Raw genomic sequence first — 27823 nt, 5'->3', positions numbered from 1 at the left:
GATTAATCAATTAGTCAGTGGACAGAAAATGAATTGCCAACTATTTTGAATATGGTTTAAGTCATTTTTAATGCAAAACAAAAGCTAAAATTTCATGGTTCAATTTCCAGCTACACAAATGTGAAGATTTGCTGCTTTTTCCTTTAATTCTTTTATTTTTTTAAAATATATATTGTTGAGGTTTGGACTATTGGTTGGACAACACAAACATTGTGAAGGTGTCATTTCGGGCTCTGGGTCATTGTGACGGCCCGAACAATCAAAAATAATCAGCAGATTAATCCATAATGAAAAAATCATTAGCTGCAATAGTTCAAAATGAGCTCCACCTCAACCAACTACAACAGTAAAATCCTGCTTTTATATTAATATATGACTAATAATAATCTAATGATATAATATATAATAGTATAATGGGCCATTTTTATGCATTGAGTACTTTTATTTTTAATCATTTAAGTACATTTTCCTGATTATACACATTTTACTTAAGTAACATTTTCAATGCAGTATCTTTACAGTGTGGTATTAGTACTTTTACTTAAGTAAAGGATCTGAATACTTCCTCCACTGGAGGAAAATTGAGTTTATGTCAGTATCTTATTTTGAAAATTTGGACAGAAAGTTGTGCTATCCTTGCTAGCTTGATTGTGGGGGAAACTTTTTCCAGGGAGCGCGCGCTCCTCCTCTCCACGCTACAGACCTGCAGCCACATCAGCGGGACGCTTTTTCAAGAAACTACCGCTCCGTTAAATAATCTTCTCTTCGTTAACTGGCGGGTTTTCTGTTCCGGTTTTGCCGCCGATTATCTGCGAGCACTCGGAGGGATTAACCGGGAGGACAGCGGAGGGATGGCGCGGTCCCTTTAAAGTTGAAAGCTCAAAGAGAAGCTGAAGCTGCCGGCGGCGGCAGGCAGGCAGAGCGGCTCCTCCGGTGCTCCCACCGCGCTAAGCGAGCGGCTGTCCCCGCCTCAGAGGCCATGGGCTGCGGCTTGCGGAAACTGGAAGACCCGGAGGACAGCAGCCCCGGGAAAATCTACTCCACCTTGAAGAGACCACAAGTGGAGAGCAAAACGGAGACTGTGTACGAGTATGTGCTGCTAGACTTCAGTTTGGAAGGTAGGCTGAGACCATAGATGCTGCCACCACGTTTAGACCAAAATCAATTCAATATATTTCTATTTATACTGCTAAAACTCCCTTTATACGGAGCTGTCATGTTTACCAAGAGAAATCCAGACCAATACCAGAACCTACCTGGAGGTCAGATGCAAAACAAGGTGATTAATTGATTAGTCATCGGACAGACAATTAATCGGCAACAGTTTTGATAATGTATTAATCTTTTAAGTCACTCTTTTAAGCAAAAATCGGTCCGTTTATCAACCGTTCATTCAATTATCTCATTTAATCTGGAAAACAAACAAACAAACAAATAAAAAACGAATCAGAATTTCGTTTATTTTTTGTAGGCGTCCTGTTTGCATTTTGAATTTGTAATAAAATAAACAAAAAAAAAAACGAGTCTTATTTCTGTTTTTCTGTTACTTTTCGTTTGTACAATGCGCATGCGCAGCCTGAACTGCAGCGTGCTCGCACTTCGCGACATGATTTTTGAAATTGAAAATTTGCGTAAATTTGAAGGAATTTGAATTTTCTTTAGGAGATGTACAGTTTTTTGGTTCGTTTTTTATTTTGCTTATTAGATTACCCACCTTGAGATGAAAGCAGTTATTTTATTATTATTATTATTATTATTCCTATTTTACTACAAAACATTTTCCAGATTGAATTAAATAATTATACGGACAGATGATACAAATGCCATATTATTTAGTTCTAGCTGCTTTTCTGTGTTTATATCTCTTGTAAACGGAATAGCCTATATTTGGGTGTTGGACTGTTAGCCAAGCAAAACAAGTGGATCTGAAATGATTAGTTGATTAATCGATCAACAGAAAGTTAATCTGAAACTATCTTGAAAATCGATTATTATTCAGTTTCAAACAAAAATGCCAAATAATTTCCAGTTCCAGGTTTTCAAATGTGAGGATGTGATGCTTTTCTTGGTCATATATGATAGTGAATTTAATACGTTATTTATATATATATATATAGTGTTGGTCGGACAAAACAAACATTTGAAGACACATTTGTCCCTCGAAACTTGTGATGGGAACCTTTCTGACATGTTATTCAACCTGAAACTATTAGTTGGTTGTTCAATATGTCGATTGAAAATTAATCATCAGATATTTTGATCATCGATTCATGTTTTTCTTTCATTTTTCCATCTAAAACCCAAAACATTCGCTGGTTCCAGCTTCTCCGGTGTGAGGATTTGATGCTCTTTTCTATTTTATATCATTGGAAGTTCAATATCTTTGGGTTTGGGGCCGTTGGTCGGGCAAAACAAGACATTTAAAGATGTCACCTTGGACTTTGGGGCCTTGTGATTGACATTTTATAGACTAAATGATAAATCGACAGTGAAAATGATCATTAGTTGCAGCCCTACATTTTATAGACCAATCAATTAAACAGAAAAATAATCAACAGTTTAATGGACAATGAAAATAATAATTTATTACCTTTCCATTCGTCTGAAAGGAAACGTTTGTCACTAATGTAATCTTAATAGAGCTAAACGCACAAGAATAAGGATGTAAACCCTTCAGTTGGCCTCTCTTAACAAATATCATGGTGTTCACCATTTTGAAAAGGCCTAAAAGTGCGTCAACTTTTTCCTTCTTTTGACTAAAACATTCCTCTTTGCTTACCTTTTAAAATGGTCCTAAAAAGCAAACACCCTGTTTATGGTAGTTTAGTATCACTTTATTATTCACACAGAGGCTGTATTTTCCTGTGACGCTTGTAAAGTGTATAGCCAGATAGTTAATATCCAAATGACTGTTTTAAATATGGGCTAAATTTCACTCAGTTTAATTTTAAAGCCCTTTCAAATTGTCGCTAACTACGTGTGTGTGTGTAACGTTGCAGCGTCTAACACTGGACTTTTCCTAGCAACAGGCCTGTTCGCTCAGCCTATCCTAGAAATAGGTCACACAAGGTTTTTTCCTGCCTTCGCTAGTCGCCCTTCTTCCCTCGGCACACACACGGACAAACGCTCATTCACACACACACACCCCCCTCCCCATGTGGTAGGCATGCAGCAAAATGCAATACCCTCCCAGAGGAAAACCCACCTGCTGTCATATGGAATCTAATTTGAACATGTGTGGTAATCTCAGATGGCCGAGAGTTGCCATTTTTCGAGGATAATCCCTTCATCTGGTCCTCAGACTGGCTGTTTTGACTGTGACCTATTTGGAAGGAAATGGTGATTAAGTTCTGAATGGGAGCCGAGCATGTAAACAGCAGGCAGGCACGATAATGAATCATGGAGGAAAGTGCTGCTTTCCAAATTAGGGGGAGTCAGGGAAGTAAAGTACGTATCCTGCCTTCTAATGACTTCAGCATTGTCCAACATTCAGCATGGATCCAGTCCTGCCTACGTGAGATCATGCAAACTCACTTCAAAGTAAGGCTGCAACTAATGATTATTTTCATTATAGACTAATCCACTGATTATTTTGTGTTTCGCCTATAAAATGTCAGAAAATGGTAAATAATCACTATTTCCTAAGGTGATGTCTTCAAATGTCCCAAACCCAAGGATTCAATTTAGTGTCATAGAAGACACTGGGACAGACCTGAAGATTAGCTGAAGACTGGACAAATACCACACATATTACGTGCACAGATGTTTTTAGTCTTTGACAGTCAGGAAGGAGCATAATGTTAGTTTTGTTTTATTATCCTTTTGTTAAAATTCCCCTTTTGCGTCTGTGGCTACTGTCAGACAGATTCAACCACAGCAGAAGTCATTGCAGTTAAAGACAGACGTCAAACAGCAGAGCACTCCACAGCAACATCACCAACAATCAAGAATTAAGTACAACAAAGTGCATAAACCTTACTACTGAGCAAATACACCAGACAACACACTGGCCTACTTCTAAGTAACGACCGGAGTACTGGCGGTAGCGTGTTCTTGTACCAAGACAAACATAGACAGCAACCAGAAGCTTGCACTGTTAACATGCAGTGACATTTGTGGTGAAAAGATTTTGGGCGCGATCCTGGATGGAGAGGTGTAGGACTGTACAGAGGGAACTCTTGTAAAACTAAACTAACTTCAGGTAAAGCTGTTTATTTACCGCCATGACTCCCTGCGGCGTCACACAAGCGACTTCGTCGGTTTTAAAAATAAATCTTAATGAGAACTACTGGCAGCGACCGAATCTTTACATATCACACGCTATATGATTTTATCTGCTGCCGACTATCAACACCAAGTGTTGTTTAAAATGACTAGCGGATCGCCTCACATCACTTTCATGAGTCGCATTCTTCCGTTAATCTTTCATTCATATCATATCAATCATTTAAAGCATATTAACTTAATATTGTTGGACCAGGACCTTCAGTATTTGGATCATTTAGCTTGTGAAAAACGAGGTGTGTTAGATTAAGTAGCTACAACTGTCTGTTACTTCAGTGTGTCAGATATTTAATCAACATTAAGGTAAATATTAGGAAAAAACGCGGCAGAAGTGGCCTCTTGGATGCCGCTGTGGTAGATAAATCGTGATAAAGTGCCCTTCCAGTGGAGAAAACTGCATCACGACTTTGTGTGCGCTGCTGCCCTACTGCTGTTAAAGGGATCAGGGCCCAAAAAAACTTTGATCGTGACGTCTCTAATCTCTAGGCCACCGAGAAAGTCCTGTGAACCCTTTTAGAGTGCACCTGGGTGTACAACAGTGAGTGTGGCACATTTAGCCTCTCCACAGAAAGCTTCCTCGTTGAATGACAGGAGTTTTCTCTGTCGCCCAACAGCAAACGGTTCGTGACCCTTGCCGTGACGGTAGTGAACGCTCCCCCGCCGCATGCGGTTGTGCTCTGGAAAGTTTCTGTGCTCTGATTCTCTGTGCCTGTCATCAGCAGGGAGTCATGGGTTCTGCTCTCAGCCAGACTTATAAATACAGTACTTCAGACAGGATGTGTGTGTGAGTCACAGATTGAGTCTAAATCCACCTTAAACAAACGGCAGTTTATAAGTTGTGATCAAACGTTGCCTCCACACTCGCATTCGATTTGTATCTGTGGGAAAGTGTGACTGCTGCTAAACGGATCAAATGTACGTTTGTGCTCAGTCGTACAGCAGCAGAGCAAGATTGCAGTGGCTGTTGGGTATAAACTTCATAAGTTGTTTGGCAGATCAACTGTATCCAGCTGTGTTTAGATATGTCCTGTGCCAGAAATGCTCTACAAATTTGAGACTTTTTCACCTGCAGATGATCACAACACCACTCACTGGCCTAAATTTGGTCACTTGCATCCCCAAATGTGGCTTCACCCATTGAAGCCTAATATATTCTCTGTATATTATGTGATTGGATCACCCAAGTTGCTTTTCATGAAGGGAAGAAAGGAGAAATCCAACAGACTAAAAACATTTTTACCATGTGAGTAAATGGTGAAAATACAGGCTTTCTGTCTGCATGGATTTGTGTGATCATCACTGACTTGAAATGCGCAAATATGTATCTCTCAAAGTGTGAACGATCCATAATTGGCACAGCTAAAGATAAACCGGAGTGATTCCAATCTCTAGTAGTCATGTGCAGTGTGGTGATGGCTGCCATCCTCAGAGGCATTTCTTTCATTCTTTTACTATAAATAGTTTACTTCACTAAGACCTATGTTCATCACCTCATTTCATGCTTTTGTTAAAAACAATAGGTATAATCTCTGTCTTGGTTTAGTCAGTCAAGTTTCTTCTTGCAAAATCAAAGATGAAAAGATCCACAAAAAGCCAATCTGTGCCACTAAATGTGCGTTTTCCTGGCTATAAACCAGATTTAAACCAGACTGCATTCTCTGCAGGGTTCGCTTTCTAGTTTGAAACCACCGCCATGACGGAGAGGATATTTGATGTGCTCCCAAATTCACTCGAGGTGTTCTCACCTCCCAGACGGAGCCAAGCCAGGGAAAAACTAAAAATACCCAGTGACTGAACAGCACCAGACGAGAAAGGTGCTGAAGTTTCCTGAAATGATTTAATTAACACTGTTAATGCAATGTTCCTTACAGGATTTGTTAAACGATTCCCTCAAAGTGGCGTGAAGTGTGTAAAGTTGCCACAGCACCTTGTTGATATAGCAGTGTGGTTACAAACTGTTTATTGTGTATCAAGAGATTTGGTCCGGTTGCGGAGCATGGAAGTCATGGAAGCTCTGGCAGCGCAGAAAGGCAGATTAAAACATGTAGCGTGAGTACACACAATGTACAGGATTAATAAAGTTGCTGTCCAGCTTTAATTGGCTGATTGAGGTGTTAAAGGAGGAGGTGTGAAGAGTCAGTAGTCTTGTATGTTTTAATAACACATCTGTCAGCACATTCCTTTCCTGACGAGCACCTGGCCAACAGATGCCTTACGGTGTGGAGAGGTCTGTATATCTTCTTGCTGCATATCTTGTTGAACTGCTTTTCTGTAATGCGTTTTTGTTCCTGCAAGTTCCAGCGCCTGCAGCCCTTTTTGTTCTACAATCTGAGTCAGTACTCCTGTTGGCACTCCTTTATACTTTTTGACCACTAGTAGTGCTATGCAGCAATGTTTTCATAAGTGGTTCCCCATTTTGTTAGTACGTCATGCGCGCAAACCGGCATGCGGTGACGTGACGCACACTCCTGCTGAAAGTTTCACGCAATTCCACTAATCAACAATTGGTGGCGGTAGTGTGCCACGAAACATAGCAATGTGCCAGCAAATGTAAGGATGAAGAAGGCTCAGTGATGCCAACCTAGCGACTTTATCGCTAAATTAGGCAACTTTTTTTTTTTTTTTTCCCGAGCGTCGAGCAACAAATCTAGAGACTTCTTAATTATAGCCTGTATGATATGAAGTGAACGGGGCATTACTGTATGTTGCTGCATCTGTGGTCTGGTTGGTGTCTGCCATGGTGATGATGATGATGGAGGTTTTTAAAAGATGCTGTACCAACTTTGCATTGAAGTTGCCAAGCAGGTCTTGCCTGATATCAGACAGAATTGTCAACTCGTTACGCTTCATTTCCATCTCCACTCTAACCGATATCCGTGTGCGATTTTCCCTAACCAATCACTAGAGACCAACGTGTCGGCCTAAATCTAACGCCATTTTAAGTCGACACTGATGCGTAGCCATGCCAACATACTGGTTTTGCCAGGGTTTTAAGAGTGGAACGAAGTAAAAAATAAACTACGATGTTGGGCTGCTATCGATAGTTAGCTCGAAATTCTTCTCTGTGGTCCCCGGCTTTACCAGTACAACTGGTAATCGAGCCGGGTAGCTAGCTAGATAAAGTAAGCGTAACCGTAGCAACGGTGGACAGCGAGGGTCAATCAAAGAATTGCGATACAATTTTTGATGGTCATACGTTGCGTGTCGCCACCAGTGTGCAGAGTCGATGCAAAACAAAACATGGTCAATCAAGTTTATGTGCTGTAGTGATGAGTTTATAATGAAGTAGGCTTACTTCAGCGACCAATGACGGCTGAGTTCATTTATTTTATTCGCCAACGTAGATTTTTACTCGCATGTGGCGGGTGCTAATTTTGGACCCTGGACTCTCATAAAGGAAACATTTTGATATATTAGGTCACTGAGAAATTTGCATAACTTTGAACAGCAACGTTGTTAAGTGATTTGGTTGGTTTTTGGCTCCTTTCTGCCTGATGCTGATGACAGCCGGTACTTTTTATCAGGTAGATTAATGTGGATAATCTTACCAACGCATGATGTAGATAAGAGCCAGATTTATTTAAAGAATGTAGACTGGCAAGAAACTGATTTTTGCACAGATTTTATATCCCTGCAAAGATGCTGATCACTGTAGTTTACAGTAACCAGGAAAATAAAAAAGAGACCCAATGCCATCATAGCTCTCCGCTCCACCTTTCTCTGGCCTTGCTTCTCCTTGAAACGATGAAGCGTTTCTGGGGCGCACACAGAGTACTGTCACTGTCACATGCTCAAGTCTCATTTTTAATCTGCCTCTCTACCACCAGGCCCCCCCCACCCGTGTGTCTCCCATTGCTGTGCCCAGTAGCGGCAGTGCTCCCAGTCAGCTTGGCCTCGTTTTACTCCGACTGAGAGGAGACTGGACGTTGGGCCTGGAGCCAGAGGCAGCACATCAAAGCATCTAATGGCTAATACTTCCCCAAGCTCATTACTGATAGCTGGGCACATGTGAGGGCGAGAAATCATGTGGACTCTTATAGGTATTGATCTCTTCACTGCAAACTGCTCATTGTGTTCCTTATTTTTAAAGCTCAGTCCAGTAAACAGCCTCTTTGTTCGTTGAGATGAAGAAGTCACTCTTTGCTCAGAGTGCGTCCACACTAATCTGGCAATTTGAAAGCGCATTTTCTATAGGAACTATCGGTAGAAAGAAAATAGTTCCTACATGAAACTGCTCACAACAAATCTGTGGATTATCTTGAGTAACCGGGTCATGATCTTTGGAAAGAGACATTGCTGTTGAGTTTTTCAAATGTATGTTTTTGTCATTTTCATACATCAAGGCCTTTAAAAGAAATGTGCCGGCTCAGTGTGTCAGTTTGCACATCATGTAGCTCTACCGTTAACCTTGTTATATTTTTGGTATTGTGTATATTTTGGATTTTGTGGATTTTGGACATGCACTTGCACTCTTCCTACTTTGTGCTGCAACTGTTGCACAACAATTTCCCTCTGGATAAATAAAGTTCTATCTTTATCTTAAAGTGAAATTTCTCTGAAGAAAAATAGCATGCTCCTGTAAAGACAACAAAATCCTTGTGATAAATGACTTACTATATGAACCCAGCCTGAGGCTAGAAGCCATCCTGACAGAAAAATAGCCTTGGCCTGTACTTCCCTACACATGGAGCAGTGTCATGCAAAGACTTGAAGTGGACTATGAAGGGAATCGAGGATAAGAGGATGATGTGAAGGATGCACAGTGATGGCAGGTCAGGACTAGATGAATAAATGGTAGGATACAAAGGGATTTGCGGGTGGAGAGATGGCTTAAACTGAGGTGACGTGTATTCATCGCTGGTTGGGTGAGCTGATGGATGAATGAAATGACGGTTGGAGAAAATGTGGGACGAACTGCAACCTTCTTCCAACCCGTTGAGAGATAGGTTGACTGTCCTGATTGTACTGTCTGCCTGCCAGTACTCTTCATTATTTTCAGGGATGAGTACAGTTTACTGTAATCTGTTTAATCTGGGAATCTAATGGCCCCCATGATGGATTATTTCAGATTAAAGTAAGTATTGTGATTATTAATTTTAGAGGAGATTTGAAGGGCGGTGCAAGGCAGTACAAACCTGGCAGCTCGCACTCAGTAATCAATTATCTTGGATTCCAGTCTGTGCCTGACTTCAGAGGAGATTCCTTTGGCATAATGTGGCATAATAATCGGTCTATCCACCACTTTGGTCTAGCCTGAAATATCTCATCAACTTTTGGATGGATTGCCATGACATTTGGGTCAGATATTCAAGTTCCCTGCAGGATGAATTGTAATAACTTTGCCTATCCCTTAAAGGTGGGGTATGCGATTCTGGAGAAATCCAATACCATGACAAATACCATGATATAGAGCGAACAATGACACAGCAAGTAACGTAACTAACGTTAGCTAGGTTGTGGGTAAGCAAACTGTCCCTACAGTTGCTGCTGTGAAGCTAACAGCCAGAGAGGACGAGACGGTTTCCAAGAGCAGCACAGCAGCTGCAGACAGCGATGCTCACAACTCTCCTGCTACTATAGCTAACATCACAACAACAGCATATCTTGGCAAACTAGAAAGTAAGCTGAATGTCCGTGGGCAAGTCATTTAACGTTACCTGACACACAAATCATGGCTGGAATAGTGTTTTTGTTTATTTCCCATTTACAGAGCCAGGGCTGAGTACAAACACCAGAGTTTTGCTGAATTTGACAAAAAGACGTGTATTGGATTAGAATTGCATACCCCACCTTTTTAAAGGGGCTATAATCGATATTTCTGTTCTAACAATGTGTGAAATGACAATATGAAAACAATGTTAAAGGGGTCGCTTGAAGAACCGACAGAGAATTATCACCTGAATCTGCAGCTCCTCTCGGCTTTACGGTTTCAGCTCATCGTTTATCTGTCCGGCAGCAACTTTACTGTTTTGGTTCACTCTCACTGCTCTCGTAGTGTAATTTTCAGTGAAAAAAGCTGTAAAAAGCCACTGTACACTACCTGCTCAGCAGCAAGCAGCAGACAGACACAGTTAGCGGCTAGCTGGTGAACATAGTGGAGCATCTAGCAGCTAAAGAGCCAGATATTTCCCTCAGGAGCTGCTGGAGACCAAAAACAGAGCTAAAAGAGAGAGAATAGACTTACATTCATCTGGTGACACAAACACGACGCCAAATGAATGATAATGTTGCTCCGTAACTGCTGGATGTGTAAATAAGCTGTTCACCATGTTAACTGAAAAGGTGATGATATGTCGATGTTGTGTTCACAACTTGTTTCCGCTGCAGGATTAACTTTCTATATATTTATTTTTCTAAATTAGATACTTTTGCACTGTTACAGATTTGGAGTGGTATGTTAACAAAATGTGTATATGTGCTGCATCTGTCAGTGATGGACGCTACTGCCAGCTTGCCATCACTTAAGTCCTTTTCACTGAGAAATTCCCAACATCAACAATTTCAACTTGGAGGCTGACGTGAATGACTTTTCCGACTCGGTTGCCAATTATGTCTAAAAGGTATGACATGAAGCATTATACCTGCTAAACATCAACAAAGCACTGTAATTGGGAGCGTGTTAGCATGCTGACGTTAGCCCTGACCTCAAAGCAGTGCTGTGTCGAAGCACAGCCTCACGGAGCTGCTTGTTTTTCCTGTGAGCGTTGTTTCCTTTGCTCCTCGTTGCCGGGCAGCTTTCTCCTTTTCACACCTTCTCCTGCTCTCCCATTCACATACGGGCTCATGAAATTCATCTCGTAACCCCTGTTTGGCTCCTCCCTCCCTCCTTCGCTTCACATTTTCTCAGCTCTGTCACCCCTCGCTGTGCCCTCAGTTGTTGCTCAACTCCTCTTGAGCCCCTGAGCCCCCTTCCCTCATCCTGCCAGTTCCCACCTCTTGATACTTCTTCCTTCTTCTTTTTTTTTTTTTTACACTCGTTGCTAGTCCTCTCTTCATCCTCTCCTCATTTTTTCTCCCACACAGCACTGAACAGAGGCCTCTGTGTGCGGGTTCACGGGGCGAGTGGCAGCAGGATGGGAGGGGGTGTGAGGACTGAAAGCAGGGAAGGAGAAGAGCAAAAGACTGCAACAAAAGCCTTGGTTGGAGTTGTGTATGCATGACATCATGGTCCTCCTGGGAGCCATTAACTGCGGCATGGTTGCCTGTCTTTTATTTTTTTTGGTGTGACCCTCCAGACGCTTCTAGTGATCCACATTTGACTCGTCTGGCTCTGCTTTGTCCTCCTAAAGGAAAGGAAGTTCTCCTAAAAGTCGCATGTCCACAGTGAAGCATCAAATTTGTCCACCAGCTGCAGCATGTGAGCCCGTGTTAAATTTAAATTCAAGTGTTTGGAGTGGGGTTTAAACCCACAGGAATGCCAGTAAACTGTGGCTGTGTTTGCCCGGCCCCTGCTTTACTGGTTTCATTGAGGTTTCTGGTGGTCTTTAGTCTCATAATGGAGCCAGCCAGGCAGCCCATTCAGAGCCTGCAGTGATCTCAGCTGTGGACTTGTCTCCCCGATCTCTGGGGCGTTTGTTCGTGAGAACGTGGGGGGGTTATAGTGAGGAATTCTCTCTCTTTCTCACACACACACACACACACACACACACACACACACACACACACACACACACACACATCCCCACACATACGCATACACACACACACTTTCTGCCTTTCTTACGCCCAATTTTTCTTTCTCTTAATCTTGCTGCATCCAAAATGCACAGTTTAGTGTGTTTTTAAAACTTGCGTTAAACAGACTTTGTGTGTGTGTGTGTGTGTGTGTGTGCATGGGGCACATAGCCAAGCCCCTCTGAACAGCCACTCTTTGTGGACACAGGAAGTGTGGTGATGGTCACAGGGATTTCCAGCCAGGGTTTTCAAGAAAAACAACACAAGACTCAACCAGCACACAAACAGCTCCTCTACACTGACTGTACTCTTTTTTGTTTTTTTATTTTATTTTTTTTTTACCTCTAACCAGTGAGGAAATGGATAACATTTGAACAGAAATGAGAGATGGGTGGACTAGATGACAACATTTCAAACCTGCAATCATTTTTAGAGGGAGTATACTTCCTTCAAGCCTGCACAATCCTCTAAAAGTGTTTAGAAGGTTGTAACATGCATCTAGATGCAAAATACACACAGTGATAGACAGTCATGCTGATTTTTAGAGAATCCCTAAATCCTGTCAAGATCACAGATTACAGCGTTGGACAAGGATGAATTGGGCAAAATTTCAAGCGATGCCTGCACACTGACTCCAAGCCACAAAAGGTATTCAAAAAGACAAAGTTACGCTCCAAGTTGGATCTTTTTCAAGTCAAAATGCTTAAAAATGAATACTACACCCAAATAAATAAATATACACACACACACACACACACACACTCCCCACGTGTGGTAAACCAGGCGATAAACATCTCAAAGCAATTCAACAAGGTACATCTCAAAGTAGAAAGGCAATACATCAAAATTTCAACAAGACATCATGAAATACAGTTATAAGCTAAAATCAGAAATACTTTATTGATCCCCGAGGGGAAAAGAAAGGGAACCTTAAAATGTTGTGCAAAAAGCATCTTAAAATGGATTACAAACTGGATGTCTCAAAATGTCCGTCATCTCAATGCACAAGACTGAGGTCCTTGTGATCGGCCCTGATTGTTTTACTAAGGAGGTCAGTCACTATATTGGCCCCCTCGCTAGCAACATAAAGACTGCCTCCAAGAATCTCGGTACTCTTTTTGACCAACACTTCGAACCCCATATCACTAAGCTCATTCAGTCTTGTTTCTTTCAGTGCAGAAATATCGCAGAAATCAAACCTATATTATCAGCCGATGACATGGAACTTCTAGTACATACCTTTAATCTTTTCTTGTTTAGGCTACTGTAACTCCCTGTTTACTTGCATTGCACTCAGTCCTCTCTAGCCCGTCTTCAATCAGTGCAAAATGCAGCAGCGAGGCTGTTAACAAAAACTAGCCGTCGGTCCCACATCACCCCAGTTCTTGCCTCCCTTCATTGGCTTCCAGTAAAACACAGAATCGATTTCAAAATTGTACTAATCACGTACAAGGCCTCGCTTGGCCTGGCCCCTGCATATATAGCAGAGTTGTTGAGCTCCTATTCCAGCTGTTGGCCACTTTTGCCTTTTTATCTGTTCCCCATTCATATTTTAAATCCAGAGGTGGCCGCGCTTTTTCGGTTGTAGCTCCTAAACTTTGGAATAGTCTTCCCCACTCCATCAGATCTGCTGAATCTGTAGTTGTCATTTCTACAGGTTAGCCTTTTTATAAACACTCTGTTTGCCTTTAGTTTTATTAATTTTGGTTGTATTCTTTAATCTTTGTCGCTGTATCATGCATATGTATGTGTGTGTATTTTATCCTATATGTGAATCACTTTGAAACTGTGTGTGTGTTTAAAAAGTAGTGCTATATAAATAAAATTATTACTGTTAGCGCCACCTGTAGGTGAAATGCCATCACATTTTGCAGAATCACTTGGAATTGGTTTGAGCACATTTCCTTTAAATGTTGTTGCAGTTACACTTTATTTGTGTCTCTTGAATATGTCAAATAGGCCAAACAACAAATTAATACCCTGACAAAAACAATCGCAACTCAAGGTCCTTACCAGCTCTTTCCGGAGCTTTCAACCGCATCACACAGTCTTTATTAGTGGATGGAGTTTTTAAATTAAATACTTAAATACAAGAAGCTCAAGCTCTAATAATGTAATGGAACTGGTGTCGACATGTCAATTTCACACATCATAGGATTTGTATTGACCATATATGTTAAAGTATGTGGGTGCTTCTTAATAAATGGTTCCATATGTGTCAACTTACTAAAAATAGCACCTTATCTGATGCTGGAATGACATTTTACCTACTAAAATACAATATATAACTGAAATTAGAATAAATGGTACGCTCTGTCATCATCCTCTGCATTCCTATCTGTCAGACCCCGTGTGTTTTGTGTGTGTATGTGTGTGTGTGTGCGATGTTAAAGTCATAATACAGGAAGGAAAAGGAAACTTTCCCAGACACTGTGCATCATTATGGATCCTGGCCAGAGTCCATGTTTACACTAAGACAGACACACACACTACATACAGCATTTTCCACTGCCGAAAACTGAGCTTTTCAAAAACTTTCTCTGGTGTGGATGAATTTGAAGACACTGGTTTTGTGTTGTTGTGTGAATGGGGAAATGGTCCTGCTGTATGGCTGTCAGTGTTTCCCACAAACTGAGAATTTATTTGTCAATTGATTTGATCATGTAAGTCATTTTTCAAGCAAAAATGCCTACATTTGCGAGTTCCAGCTCCTTTAATTTGAAGATTTTCTGCTTTTCTGTGTCACATATAACTAAATATGTTTGAGGTTTTGGACTGTTGGGATGGAGCATGGGGAGGCCTGAAGGCTAAAAACAGGACCGCACATTAAAAGTCAATGGCAAAAGGGCAATGAGCTAACTAAAGCTTTTCCATGAATGCATCGTGACACCATACTTTACAACTAATCTGCACTTTTAACTGCATTCCCAAGCCGACTGTTGAAATAAAGAAAACTACCAAAAAATCTTATTTTGCAGGCTGCCAAAATTATTTCTATCTTGTGAAGTGTATCATATTATATCATATTATATTATACTATAAGCTGGAACCAGTGAATCTTTGATATTTTTGCTTGAAAAAATGACTGAAACGATTAACTGATTATCAAAATCCTTTTAGCTTTAACAATGATACTGTATTATTGAGCGTTTCAATGCAGCTGGTAGCATTCATGAACCAACATCATGTAAAATAAATAAATATACTTTCACAGATGTCTGACCAAAAAAAGATCTCTCGCGAGATGATGCACAATTTTGGTGTTTGGAGGAAGAAAGTATTTGGCATTTTGGAAGGAGCTTTTAGAAAAGTATGTGTAAACATAAGGGCATTTTCGACTTTGTCCACATTGGGGGGGGGGGCCTTTATAGACCAGAATGTCAATTTATATATATATATTTGCCTAAAGGGGCTTCTACGGCATTTTACTAACTTGTTTCCTACCAATCAAATCTCCCTCCATCCAGGTAGCCGTCCTACGGTGCAGTATGTGGCCTCACTTTCCGAGCTGCCCCAGGCCCTGCAGCCCTACTACACACAAGGCTACGTCCTGTCCGCCTTGCACCCCATCATCCTGTCTGTGGGCCGAACCCGCTCGCTGCCCTTCAGCCTGCTCTACCGCGCCATCCTGGCCCGTCCCAGACCCAGGTACACAAATCCTAACCCTCTTTTAAACCTAAAATGAAGCTCTAATTTAAAATGACCCTTACTTTGAGGGATTTAACTATAGACATATAAGAGAAAACACACACATTTATAAACTTTATTTAATCAGCAGTCTTGTTGAGATTGAGATCTCTTTTTCAAGAGAGACCTGAGAAGAAAGAAACATTCATAGTCACCACACAGCCAGCAACAAAAATACACAAATAAAGCGCCAAACATCCACAATCAAGAATCAAGAATCATAAAACACATCAGATAATAAAGCTTTAAAATCTGAAATTTGTTTTGCATGTTAATATGGAATATCTAAGTTTAAGCAGTCGTGCACTGTAGTTACAAGATTTAAATGAGAGAAGACATGTGAGGTCTTTAGTGATAAAGCGTAAGGCACTGCGATAAACATGGTTCAGCTGCTGAAGTAATGATGGGGCAGCGTGACAGTACAGAATAACTCTGTAATCAAGTGCAGACATTAAGGTTGACTGAACAACAGTTTAGAAAAGACACACAGCCTTTAGTTCTATACAGAAAGCTGAGTTTGATTTTGAATTTTTGAGTCAAACATTGAATATGAATCTTGAATGACAGGCTGCTGTCAAGTATTTGTATAACTCAGCAGGAGTGAAATGGGTACCATTTAAAGTTTTAATGACAGGAACGTCAGAGACACTGGTGGATGTGGAGAATACCATGCACTTAGTCTTATCTCTATGATTTAAGAGGTGTTAGTTGGAAATCATCGAAGGCAGACTGAAGATGAGCCCCATAAAAATGGGGAAGTACTGATTTAGAGTACTGAATGACTAAAATCCTTAAAAAACTTAAATATTGGATATTAAGGCCTTTTAAAGTCTCTAAAACACGTCAAATACTGGATACGTTCATCTTTTCAGGACTCTAAGATGCTTGAAAGTGAAATACTGAATGCTTTCACTTTTGTAAGACTCTGAAATCCTTAAAGTGAAATATTGGATATTTTCACATTTACTTATATATAAAAATCCCTAAAGTGAAAGTTTAAGTGAAATATTGGACACTTAAACCTAAACCTAACCTTAAATTCTTAAGGTGAAATGTTGGATACTTTCACCTCTTTAAGGCTGTAAAATGGTTAAAGTCCCCGTCCACACAAAAATATGTTTTTATTCTTCACAGCTTCACTGTGCAGAATGATGTGTGTGCAGAGTTTGACACTAGAAGGCTGTTTTCACATTCATCTGCTGAAAGTGGAAAATGTCTCTGTGCTCATTGAAAAATCTGGTTTTAAGGGGTGGAGCCTACGAGCATGATTTGTGACATCACAAATAGTTTGGAAGCCAGTCGTGGTCCAATTTGCAACTTATACAAGTGTGATGTAGAAACTTGAAGCCACCAGTGCACAAACATTGAGAATGGACTTTACAGTGAAGTAGGAGACATCTTGTGTCCTGCAGGAAAACTTTAGAAATGAACAAAATTTGCATATCCGTAGACTGGAATTTTTAATGAGCTAGAAGGAGTAGATGCCTTTTTTAAGGATTTTAATTCGGAAATTATACTTTTTGTTTGCGGAAAAAAACATATCAGACACACATTAGTGTTCCAAGCAGACTATTTGTATACATCTTTTAATACATGTCTGGAGGGGATCTATAAAAAAGCTATTGGATAGGATCTTTAGGCTTCTAAAAATTCTAGTACTTATCTGCCATTAAAAACAAGTCTTATGATTAAGAAGTGATGATTGGAAAGCATCAAAGGCAGACAGAAGATGAGTCTGGGTTGGAGAGGAGCTAGGGACATATAAAATTGCATCACCTGCATAAAAATGGACATTGAAGTACTGGTTAGGAAGAATAATGTTATTTAGGTATAATGTAAATAGTAATGGACCAAGAATAGACCCCTGTGGAACCCCACTACTGATAAGTGGGCTTGACTCAGTCTAGGTTCTCCCTGTAAGCCCAGATCATCTAGACCTAAAGAGTATTTCGTTAAATAGGATGTTATGATCGACAGTATCGAATGCTCTTGAGGGGTCAATAAAGATTACTGTATCCAAGCTGTGTGTGACTCCCCTCCCTCTGCCACACATGCCTCCCCACTGTGCCCACATGTTTACCTCCATACTGTCTAGTAAGTAGATGAATGATAGATGAAGTCAGCTGCATATTTAATGCAGAGCTCTGTTAAGAGGTCAGACTGGCGTTCCTGGAGGAGGAGGAGTGGGGGGGCTGGCTATGTTTTGGGTTTTTGGCTTGCTCCTTGTGTCTACCATGATTTCTGTTGGCTAGAAATCTACCCAACAACAGGGGTCCCACAGCAACCAATGGAGATGAAGTATCTAATCGCGGAGGTTTGATAGGTTGGGATACTGTAACTATAATGAAAATTTTTATTTCATATGACTGTAGCAGTAGAGGTGAATTGATGATGTTAATGATGGTATTTTTATTAAAAATTGAACAAAAGGGAAATACTGTATGTGACTTTCATGTTGAAAAGGCAGTATGATGTGTATGAACTGTCATCACTTCAATTGCCTAAATTGTTGTTTTCCTTCTGTGTAATTGCTTAGACAGTAGGTGGTAGCCATCTCCTGCTGAGCCTATAAATGATTTATGTGTTGGTGTCTGCAGCTCTGTGACAATTACAAGTGAACTATGAACCCTCCAGCTGGACAGGTTCAATAGGTTTGGTGCCACGACCCCAGAAACTCCCCACTGACCTGAACAGAGAAGCTGTAATGTCAAACACTGAACCTGTCTAATAGATGTTTTTGTCTGTCTGTGTGTGGTTTCAGTAAGCAGACGGCGTCTATGTGCCACAGTGTGCCAGTGTTGAAGGTGGAGGAGTGGCCGTTACCTGGAGACTCGCTGACGTGTGACACAGTCAGAGCGCTCATTGACAGGGTCAGTGATGTTCACTGCAACTCAGTAGCCCCTCAGATAAATGAATGAATGAGGGAGCTGTGTTGTAAATGTGACTCTAGTCCAGTGGTTCACACAACCTGGGGGTCGGCACCCCAACAAGGGGTCCCAAGATACATTGGAGGGGTCACCAGATGATTAAAGCGATAAAGAAAATAATCTGTATGCTTGCATTCCTTTTGGCCTCTAAAATCCCTCAAATAAGTTAAGTTTTCACTTTTTCAGGCCAATAAAATCCTTTAAAAAATGAAATATTGGATATTTTCACATATTACAGCCTTTTAAAGTCTCTAAAATACATCAAATACTGGATACGTTCACCTTTTTAGGATTCTAAGATGCTTAAAAGAAGTGAAATACTGAATATTTTCACCTTTGTAGGACTCTAAAATCCTTAAAGTAAGTGAAATATTGGGTACATTCAGCTCTTCAGGACATCAGAGATGAAGTTCAAGGTTGTACATTTTTATGCTAATATGACTTTGATAATCAGTAAATCACTTATATGATTTGTGGAGATTAATTCTCTGTACATGCTGACAAAGTTTGATGGCCCACAGGGTTTAAGCTAGGTATCAGGTGTCCAGATACATGAAAATAGTAATAATAATAATAATTGAATTGCGGGTGTGCATTTTGGGGGCTTATACTCTCGCCAAAGAATACATAAACCAAAACATATTTTGGTGAACATAGTTTTAAAGCTGGTATCCGTGATGATTTCAGTTAATAAATCATTCACGTATCACATCAGAGTTTTGTAAAACACACGAACTGGCACATTAACAGTGCTTGTTTATGCTCTTTGTTCCCTGGGAAATTGAGAAATGTAGTTTAGCATTTCATCGCACATGTTGTCCCTGAGAATGCCAATAAATTATGTCCAAAACAGACTCGGCACACTGGAAGCGATACATTTCACACTTTTTACACATCCAATTTTTTTTCTGGTTTCTATTACTTTCCAAGCACCATTACTTGTGTGGTGTTTAGAAAGTCATTGATTTATTGTAATGGTGAACTAGATGATTTACAGTGTGGCTGACTCTGGGTCTGTCTTCCTGTCAGGTGAACAGCAGTGCTCGGGGGGGCGTTCGATTCGTTGGCTCGGTCCTCCAGCAGGTGAGCGGGATAACCAATGGCAGGGTGCACAGTCCGAAGAGGGGCTGTCGCTCCCCTCCACGCACCCCTCCTGGTACGCCGCCTGGAGACCGAGAGCTGGAGGACAACACCTACAGTCCTGGTGAGATACTCTCGGCTATCATCACGCTCATTTCTTTTATCTCTCTCCGTTGGTTGATTTTGCCAGCGGGGAGAAGTTGTAAAATGTCACCGTGCTGTTTCTGTGTCCTGTCATGAGGTTTTGACTCCGGCCTCGGTGGACCTGCTGTCACCTCATCCACTGACTAGGGATTAACTAGGGATTAACATTTTAACCCTGAATATCCCACTTTCTATCCTGTAATTGAAACCTTTCTTTCCCTTTTTCAGAGGCAATTACTCTAAAACTATTATGATGATGATGATGATGATGATAATAATGATAATGATAATAATAAGCTTTATTTATATAGCGCCTTTACAAACCAGAGTTACAAGGTGCTTCACAAAATACAAAACCATACAGATAAAACAAAATATAAAAACAAAAATTAAAACATTTGAATAGGCATACAAAAATTATACAAATGCCAGTCTGTAGTCTGACTTTTAAAAGCTTAAAAGTGAGGTACTGACTCAGTTGATCTGATGTTGAGGGGGAGTTTGTTCCACAGCGTTGCAGCTAAAACAGTAAAAGCGTGATCCCCTTTGGTTTTGAGCCTGGACCGAACTTTTAACAGCATGTGATTTTCTGATCTGAGGGGTCTCTGTGCCGAGTAAGGAGTTAAAAGTTCTGAAATGTAAAACGGCGCCATGTAAAATCTTAAAATGAATTCTGTAACGGATGGGGAGCCAGTGTAATTCAGCCAGGACTGGGGTGATGTGTTCCCTGCGAGTGTTCGTGAGGAGTCTTGCTGCTGCATTCTGCACTAACTGTAGTCGGGCAACTGCCGCATCATTTAGGCAAGTGAATAAGGAGTTACAATAGTCTAGAGAGGAAATGAGGGTGTGGGTGTGTTGTTCAACTATGTTCTTGGGGAGCATTGGTTTGAGTTTGGCAATATTTCTGATTTGTAAGTAGCAGGATTAGGTGAAATGGCGAATAACATGGCCAAGAGGCAACAGATATAAACTAAACAAAATAGGGCCGAGGACTGAGCCCTGTGGTACTCCAGTTGAAGAGCTAAAGTTGTCATCAGTGACTTTGAATACTCTGTTTGATAAATAAGATGAAAACCACAACCCAGTTCCTGAGTCTGTTGAGTAGAATTGTACGATCATCTGTATCGAAGGCTGGGCTCAAGTCCAGCAGAATGAGAATGATGTGAATACCAGAGTCTGCACTCGTCAGGATGCCATTTGTTACTAATGTAATGTTGTTTCTGTACTGTGGTTCTTCCCTCTTTGTCCCTACTCTGTTCATGTCCCTGAACATTAACAGGTAATATTGTAATAACCAGTAATAAATGTGAGTTAATGTATCGTTCCAGTCTTTATTTCTCCTCCTCCCTCCCTCCAGACTTGAGGTTGCTGGTCTTCTTCCACTCCTGGGCTCCGGGCTGTGCTCCTCTGGACTCGCTGGCCTGTCAGTACCACCAGGGGGCGCTCTCCATGCGCGTTTCCAGGAAGGGCCAGGTGGTCAGCTCCCTGGAAGCTGATTGGCTGGAGCTGACTGCCGCCTACTACCGGAAAGGCTGGTCGTTGGTGGACTCGTTCGTCTACTGGGACACACCTAAAGGTTGGTGTGATGTCGGATTACCAACCAGTGCAGCTACAGTTCAACCAGCAGTGTGGCTGTAAGGGGAATCATGTAGCATCCCATCACTCGTACTTACTCTTATTTCTGGTGCATTGAAAACATTTGGACATATAGGCAACAAAAACCCCACAAAAAACTATACAGTTTTAAATTGCATAAAACTTTTTCATAAAAACTGTCCCAGAACATATGTAGTTATGTTGTGATATTTTTGATCAGCCTAAACTATCCTGAAAATAATACTGCATGACATGTAGTACCACATATGGAAGATTTTAAATGCCTAAATAAAAATTAAAAAAGTAAAATATAGTACACATTATGTTATATGTATATAATTTTTTATGCATTTACTGTCATAATTAAATGAAAAACATTTCTTATAAATAATAAAATAATAAAACTTTATTTATAGAGCACTTATCAAAACAAAGTACAAAGTGCTTCACAACAAGAGAAATAAATTACCACCGTGAATGATAAAATATAAAGAAATAAAATACACAAAAGCAATAAAATAAACAGTAAAATAAACAGCCAGTTCAGGTAAAATCAGGATCTGCTTTCAGATAAAAATGTGTTTTGAGAAGAGACTTAAACGAAGACACTGACTCGGACTAATTTCTTCGGGCAAGTTGTTCCAGAGCCTCGGGGCCCTGATAGCAAAAGCTCTGTCCCCTTAGTTTCCATCCTGGACTCAGGAACAGACAGGAGACCCCTGCCCGAAGAAGGGTAATTAGCTTTATGTCTTTAATAACTGAGTGGACTGTTTTACATTCAGGTAACCATATAATGAATGTCATGAAAATTAATGTTACAGTGGAAAAACAATTCAGTTATTAATGACAAAAAAGATAAACAACGTTAACGCATGCATAAAAAGGAAATACATATAACGGTGTGTATTGCATTTCACTTGTAAGTTTTATTTGGGCATTTTAAGCCAGTAAATAAGCAAAAACAGCCTTAGGTTCAAAGGGTTAAGAGCAACTGGTGTCAGTCTCCTTCCTCCTCTACCCTTTGCATTACTATCTTTTCTCATAAAACACTGATTCACGCATACACACAAAATCAGTCACTTCCTGTTTTGGCTGCGGTCCCTCCCTCCTCTGTCCCTCTGCATCTATATTTGTAGCTGTCTTCCTGACCTTGGCGACCTCACTTCCTGTTCCTCTGCGGAGTTGCAGACGTCCACATCATCTGTAGACGTCCGAGGCCTCTAATAAATGGAAATAATACACACTCGCACTCGTTCATACACGGGCAGCAACAAGAACTGCTCTTCTCACATGAACACATGGGAACTTAACCTATTTCTAATAACTGGGTCATTATCAACCCAATGACGTTCTCTCATTGACATGTTTCCTTTGCGGTCCTTCAGCACTAAAAAGATTTGCTGTGTATCATTCATTTGCTACCTGACAGTGTTATGAATGTGGATTTATTATGTATTCTTTCCCGTGAACCATAAAATGATAAAAACATGACGACAAACATTTTTTTTACACATTTTAAAGTGACTTTTTGTGTCTCAGGCGAGCCAGTTCCCAGATCACTGGAGGGGTTGTTTGTGTATGAGGAGAGAAGCAGCTCTCCTCCTGCCAATGACACCATCGTCGTCGAGCAGTGGACTGTCATCGAGGTCAGTGTGTGTGTGTGTGTGTGTGTGTGTGTGAATGCCTTATAATGACCGTTATGTGAAAATGAAGTGCAAGAATCAGGCAGGCAGTGTGATTTGTGCAGCGATGAGAGGGCAGTAAGACATAGTGTAAAGGGGTCAGTTCACCTGAATTACTAAAAACATGATCTCACTTACCCTTAGTGGCTGTGCAGACACCGTATTTTGGTTGTATTTAACAAAGGGAAAGGAGAGACGGAGGCGTAAGCATTTCCATAGTTGGAAGACTTGACAACGCCAGGTTTTCATACTGAACTTAAAGGCTAATTTCTCCCAAATCACAAACAAAATACTACTTACTGGTTATGAGAGCTCTGTCACACCGCAACCAACTTTCATTCACCTCTAATGTCGTTGGGTGGCGACACATCTCAAAACCTCACCAAACAATCTATCTGCACAGCTAGATGCTAGTACGGCTAAATGGGGATTCAGACCCGGAAACAGCGCCAACAGGCTGCGATGATGGGGACGTGTTGGGATACCAGTAAGACATGAAATACGATCCAGGAAGTGAAGTTTGAGTAACACATTAATGCGGTTAAAGGCTCTTCAGATGCAAGGATGGTTTATAATACTCTCTGACAGGACTTTACAACTGTGGAAAGTTATCTAGGGGACAACTATTTTATCTTTCGTTACGATGGCGCGGTAAATGGTAGAAATACGGCGTTACAAAGTAATCCCCCAGGAATGTGCGTTCGCATGTATTTGATCGGCCAGCGCAGCATCATGCCAGATGATGTTGTATTGCGTTGCAGCAAAAGTTGAGCCAGGTTCAACTGCACCGACGGACTGACTCCATTCAAATGAATGACAGGGCTGCTTTTTTTCCAGCAGGGCTAACTGTGCAAAGTACCTTTTTGTGTGTGTTTTGGGGGAACTGACCCTTTTAAAGGCTCCCCAAAAAACCATAGAACCCAACTGCAATTGGTTTGCTTCATCTAGATTTCTAAGCCAGACATTTAGGCGTTTTTTACCCTTTGTCATCTGCATATATTGTGTTTACACTCAGGGCTCCAATGTAAAAACCGACTACGGGCCCCTCCTTCACACTCTGGCAGAGTTTGGTTGGCTACTCACATGTGTGCTGCCCACTCCCATCATCCGACACGACAGGTAGATATAACACACTGTATCCATAATAATGTTTGTCTGCTCTGTACCGACACCATATTTAAGCCTTTTCTGTAAGCTAACCGTCCTTCTGTCTGTCTGTCTGTCTGTCTGTCTGTCTGTCTGTCTGTCTGTCTGTCTGTCTGTCTGTCTGTCTGTCTGTCTGTGTGTGTGTGTGTGTGTGTGTGTGTGTGTGTGTGTGCAGTGATGGGAATCTGGCCACAAAGCAGGTTGTGTTTCTCCAGAGGCCGGTCAGAGGTCAGGCAGCAGGACAACCGAGGAACCAGGTGAGAGGAGAGCCTGACCAGTTATGGGATTATTTTACACCAACATTTTTTGCCACCATCCTTTAAATTTAGTTATTAAAGAGTTGTGACAAAGATATGTACTGAGGCAGGATATTATACAGTTGAACATTAAACTTTACTATTAAAGGTTACACTTAAAGTGGCTATAATCAATATTTTTATAATAACAATGCATCAAATGACGTAGTGATGAACCTACAGAGAATCATCAGCTGAATGAGTGAGTTTCAGCTCGTTGTTTATCTTTCCGGCTACAACTTTACTGTTTTGGTTCGCTCTCATAGCATCGTTTTCAGCCGCAGCTGTTTTCAAAGAAAAAGCTGTAAAAAGCCACTGTACACGAGCTGCTCAGCAGCAAACAGCAGGCAGACACAGTTAGAGAGCAGCTGGTGAACACAGTGGAGCATTTAGCAGCTAGAGAGCCAGATATTTCCCTCATCTCTGATTTGTTTTTTTGTTTTATTTGGGTTTTATTATAAATACATTACAAAATCATACTACTAAAAAATATATTCTATCTCGACTTAAAAACTTAAATGTTTACAAGCTTCATTTTTCTACATTTTTATTTGCCGTCTGCCAACTTATACACTTGCCTGTAATAAGCCAATATTAGCCTGCCAGCGTATCAGTCGAGCTCAAATATAGATCACAATATGAGACTAGACAGTGTGAGAAGAAATGCCTGTACCTAATTATTACTCACAAACCTGTTCCTGGAGACGGCAACCGCGTCCCCAAAAGACTGTCAGTCAAATTAGCTTTGTGGTATTTGGTGAAAAACAAGGCAATTATTTATTTATTCAGTATCACTGATGCATGGGGGAAGACTGACTGACTGACTGACTGACAGATGGATCTATTTACTGGATCCCTCAGCCTGTAGCTGCAGGGAAATGCTATTTATGTGGCAACACTGCACCCTGGTGACCAAAGTTGAAGTTGCACTTCATTTGCCTGGCGTTGCTCAGACTGAGGGTGTGGCTCAGGGAAGACTTGTAGCCCTTCCTAGCTCGTCCTCTTCTTTAAGATGGATTATTGAGACATCTGAACCTTTGGGGGACATTATCCAAAAGGTATAGTCTCTATGGTTTGTCTCGCGAGGTCAGATTCCTACAATCTGTTCGCAGTCGTGATCCAACGCCTGTCTCTGTCCCTCCCTGTCTCCAGGCTTTGTCTCTGCACAGCGACGTGTCCAGCCGCTCTGTTAGTCGCGCGGTCAGCAGCCCCGTCCCTCAGGAGGAGCTGTCTCCAACCGCTGGAGGCATCGGGGGCTTCCCGGTGTTCGGAGGGGGGTATCCCAGCGCCCTGTCCCAGCTGGAGGAAGGTGGCTTTGAGCAGGAAGAGGGGAAAGCTGAAGTCACCTGTATGTAAGCAGGAAAACAGAAGGATGCAGCTTCCATCGTGGAGTCAAGTTGAGGATTTAAACGTTGCTGGATTACTGAAGAGATGATCCAAGGAAAATTGTGTGAATTCGGGAAAGACTATTCATTGGCCATCATGTTCATGACCCCTTCCTTTTAACAGAGACTTTAATGTAGAAGAACGCCGCACTTTTTAAAATGTTTAATTAAGCCATAATGAGAATGAGGTCTTATTTAGAAGTGGATCAATGTCCAAACTTTTATACAGATTTGTTGGGGAGAGAAACTAGTCCATGAGGAGACACTTTACACATATTTAAATCCATTTTTAGGGGATTTTTTTTTTCCAACCTCCGATCAGTTCAGGTGCTCATGGAAAATGTGTTACAACTATACTATAAAGCACAAACACTTGCACAGATTTCCGCACATTTTGGTAGTAAAATGAGTAAAATACTTTCTTTTTACTCACACGTCTCACAATTTTGATTTGTGTTCCTTCATGACTTCACTTTGGTGTTTTTTTTTAATTTAATTTAATTTTTTTTTTTTTACATCTCTTCAACCTTTTTCTTCTCCCTCCAAGATGTTTCAACAACTCCCCCCTCACCTTCTTGTGTGTCAGAGACACGGGTCAGGCAGTGCTTTGTCCTCGCAGCTCCTCTCCTATAGACTGAGGCAGGATGTGAATATTAACCCCCCTGGCCTCAGTGAAGGTGCTGGCTGCCTAAATAGCACATTTGTACAGTATTTCTTTGAGGAGGGTCTGGAGGATTTTAGTATCATCATTTGTGACATGCAAGCGAAGGAGCACACACCCTCCTAAATTTAGTCTGACTGGTGCCATTTCTTAATCATTCTGGAAATGGTTACGGCTTATGATGCATATGTTTGAAAGTATTATTTAATATTTGATGGTATCGGTGTACATGTTACTTTCTTAAGTCAAAACTGCAAATTGCTACTTACTGCTTTACAGTTTATATGGTACTGGCATTACACCTGCTACCTTCTCTGTAATGGAGGAAGTTCTTCAGAGACAAACGCATTATTATATTGACACGATGACGACTGTATTTTTTAAAGGGGAACTCCACCGATTTTACACATCAAAATCTGTTTACAGGTCTTGTGGAGTGCTACTGCATATGTGGGAAAAGTTGTATGAAGCCTTTAGTGGCTCCAGAGGGAGCTGTGAGAAGTCTGATAAATTGAGTGTCGGTTGGGTCTGAAGACTGCGAGTTTGAAAATGAAAAACAATCTGTTGGTGTGAAGTTAAAAAGATGTGAGCTTACCAGACCTCTGCAGCCCGCTGCTCATCTCTGCTGCAGGCCAGAGGATCCAGGCTACTTTAGCCGCTACTAGCATAACACACCTGAATCTGCGGTTGAGTTGCATTGTGGGTAATGTAGGCGCCAGGTTTTGACAAGGAAGAAGAATGTGTGGAATAAAAAAAGACGATATCTCTGGTTCTGTTAAGATTTTGAATTTGAGAGTTGTAGGAGTGCAAACGCTAAATCGGTGGAGTACTGTTTTAATGCTATGAAAGGGATACAATGCTGTTGTATATATCTTAGATGTTAGTATTCATAATTGCAAATTTGCTTTTCAGCTACTTGTGATGCATGTTATTTTGCTTTGAAAGGGATCAAATGCACCGAAAGTATAGTTTCGGTATTCCAGTAATGTACACGCTGCCCGGGTTTGTGTCATACCCCATCAGGGTTTATTAAATGTCAGTATTAATATTCCAGCCTTTCATTTTTGGAGAGTTGTACATTTTGCTTCATTTGTTGTTGTTTTTTTTTTTAATATTGTATTAAACATATGTGCCATGGTTTGAGTCATGTCCCATTAACAGCATCTTCTACAGTGTTCATTACCGTTATGAGTCATTCCAGTCTTTAATTAATCCTGACATGAACATCACTGAATAACATTAAAAATATCCACACACCCAC

The 27823-nt window shown here is 41.0% G+C and overlaps 1 protein-coding gene across 2 annotated transcripts; it reads left to right on the top strand.

The window, feature by feature from the left end:
• The first annotated feature begins 628 nt into the window (after positions 1-628).
• Positions 629-27822, top strand: rftn2 (raftlin family member 2). 2 transcript variants are annotated; one of them, XM_044217439.1, is made up of 10 exons: positions 985-1118; positions 8112-8324; positions 15426-15606; positions 18407-18515; positions 19602-19776; positions 21154-21372; positions 22932-23038; positions 24090-24193; positions 24396-24477; positions 25669-27822. In XM_044217439.1, exons 2-10 carry the CDS (start codon positions 8309-8311, stop codon positions 25870-25872), a joined length of 1197 nt encoding a protein of 398 aa, XP_044073374.1. In that variant the 5' UTR covers positions 985-1118; positions 8112-8308; the 3' UTR covers positions 25873-27822. The 2 variants fall into 2 exon arrangements, with proteins under 2 accessions (XP_044073372.1, XP_044073374.1); XM_044217437.1 differs by lacking the exon at positions 8112-8324 and having other exon boundaries at positions 629-1118.
• Position 27823: the final 1 nt, after the last annotated feature.

This window comes from Siniperca chuatsi, linkage group LG12 (assembly GCF_020085105.1).
Source record: "Siniperca chuatsi isolate FFG_IHB_CAS linkage group LG12, ASM2008510v1, whole genome shotgun sequence".
NCBI classification, from domain to species: Eukaryota; Metazoa; Chordata; class Actinopteri; order Centrarchiformes; family Sinipercidae; genus Siniperca; species Siniperca chuatsi.
This window is presented reverse-complemented; position numbering and strand designations above follow the sequence as displayed.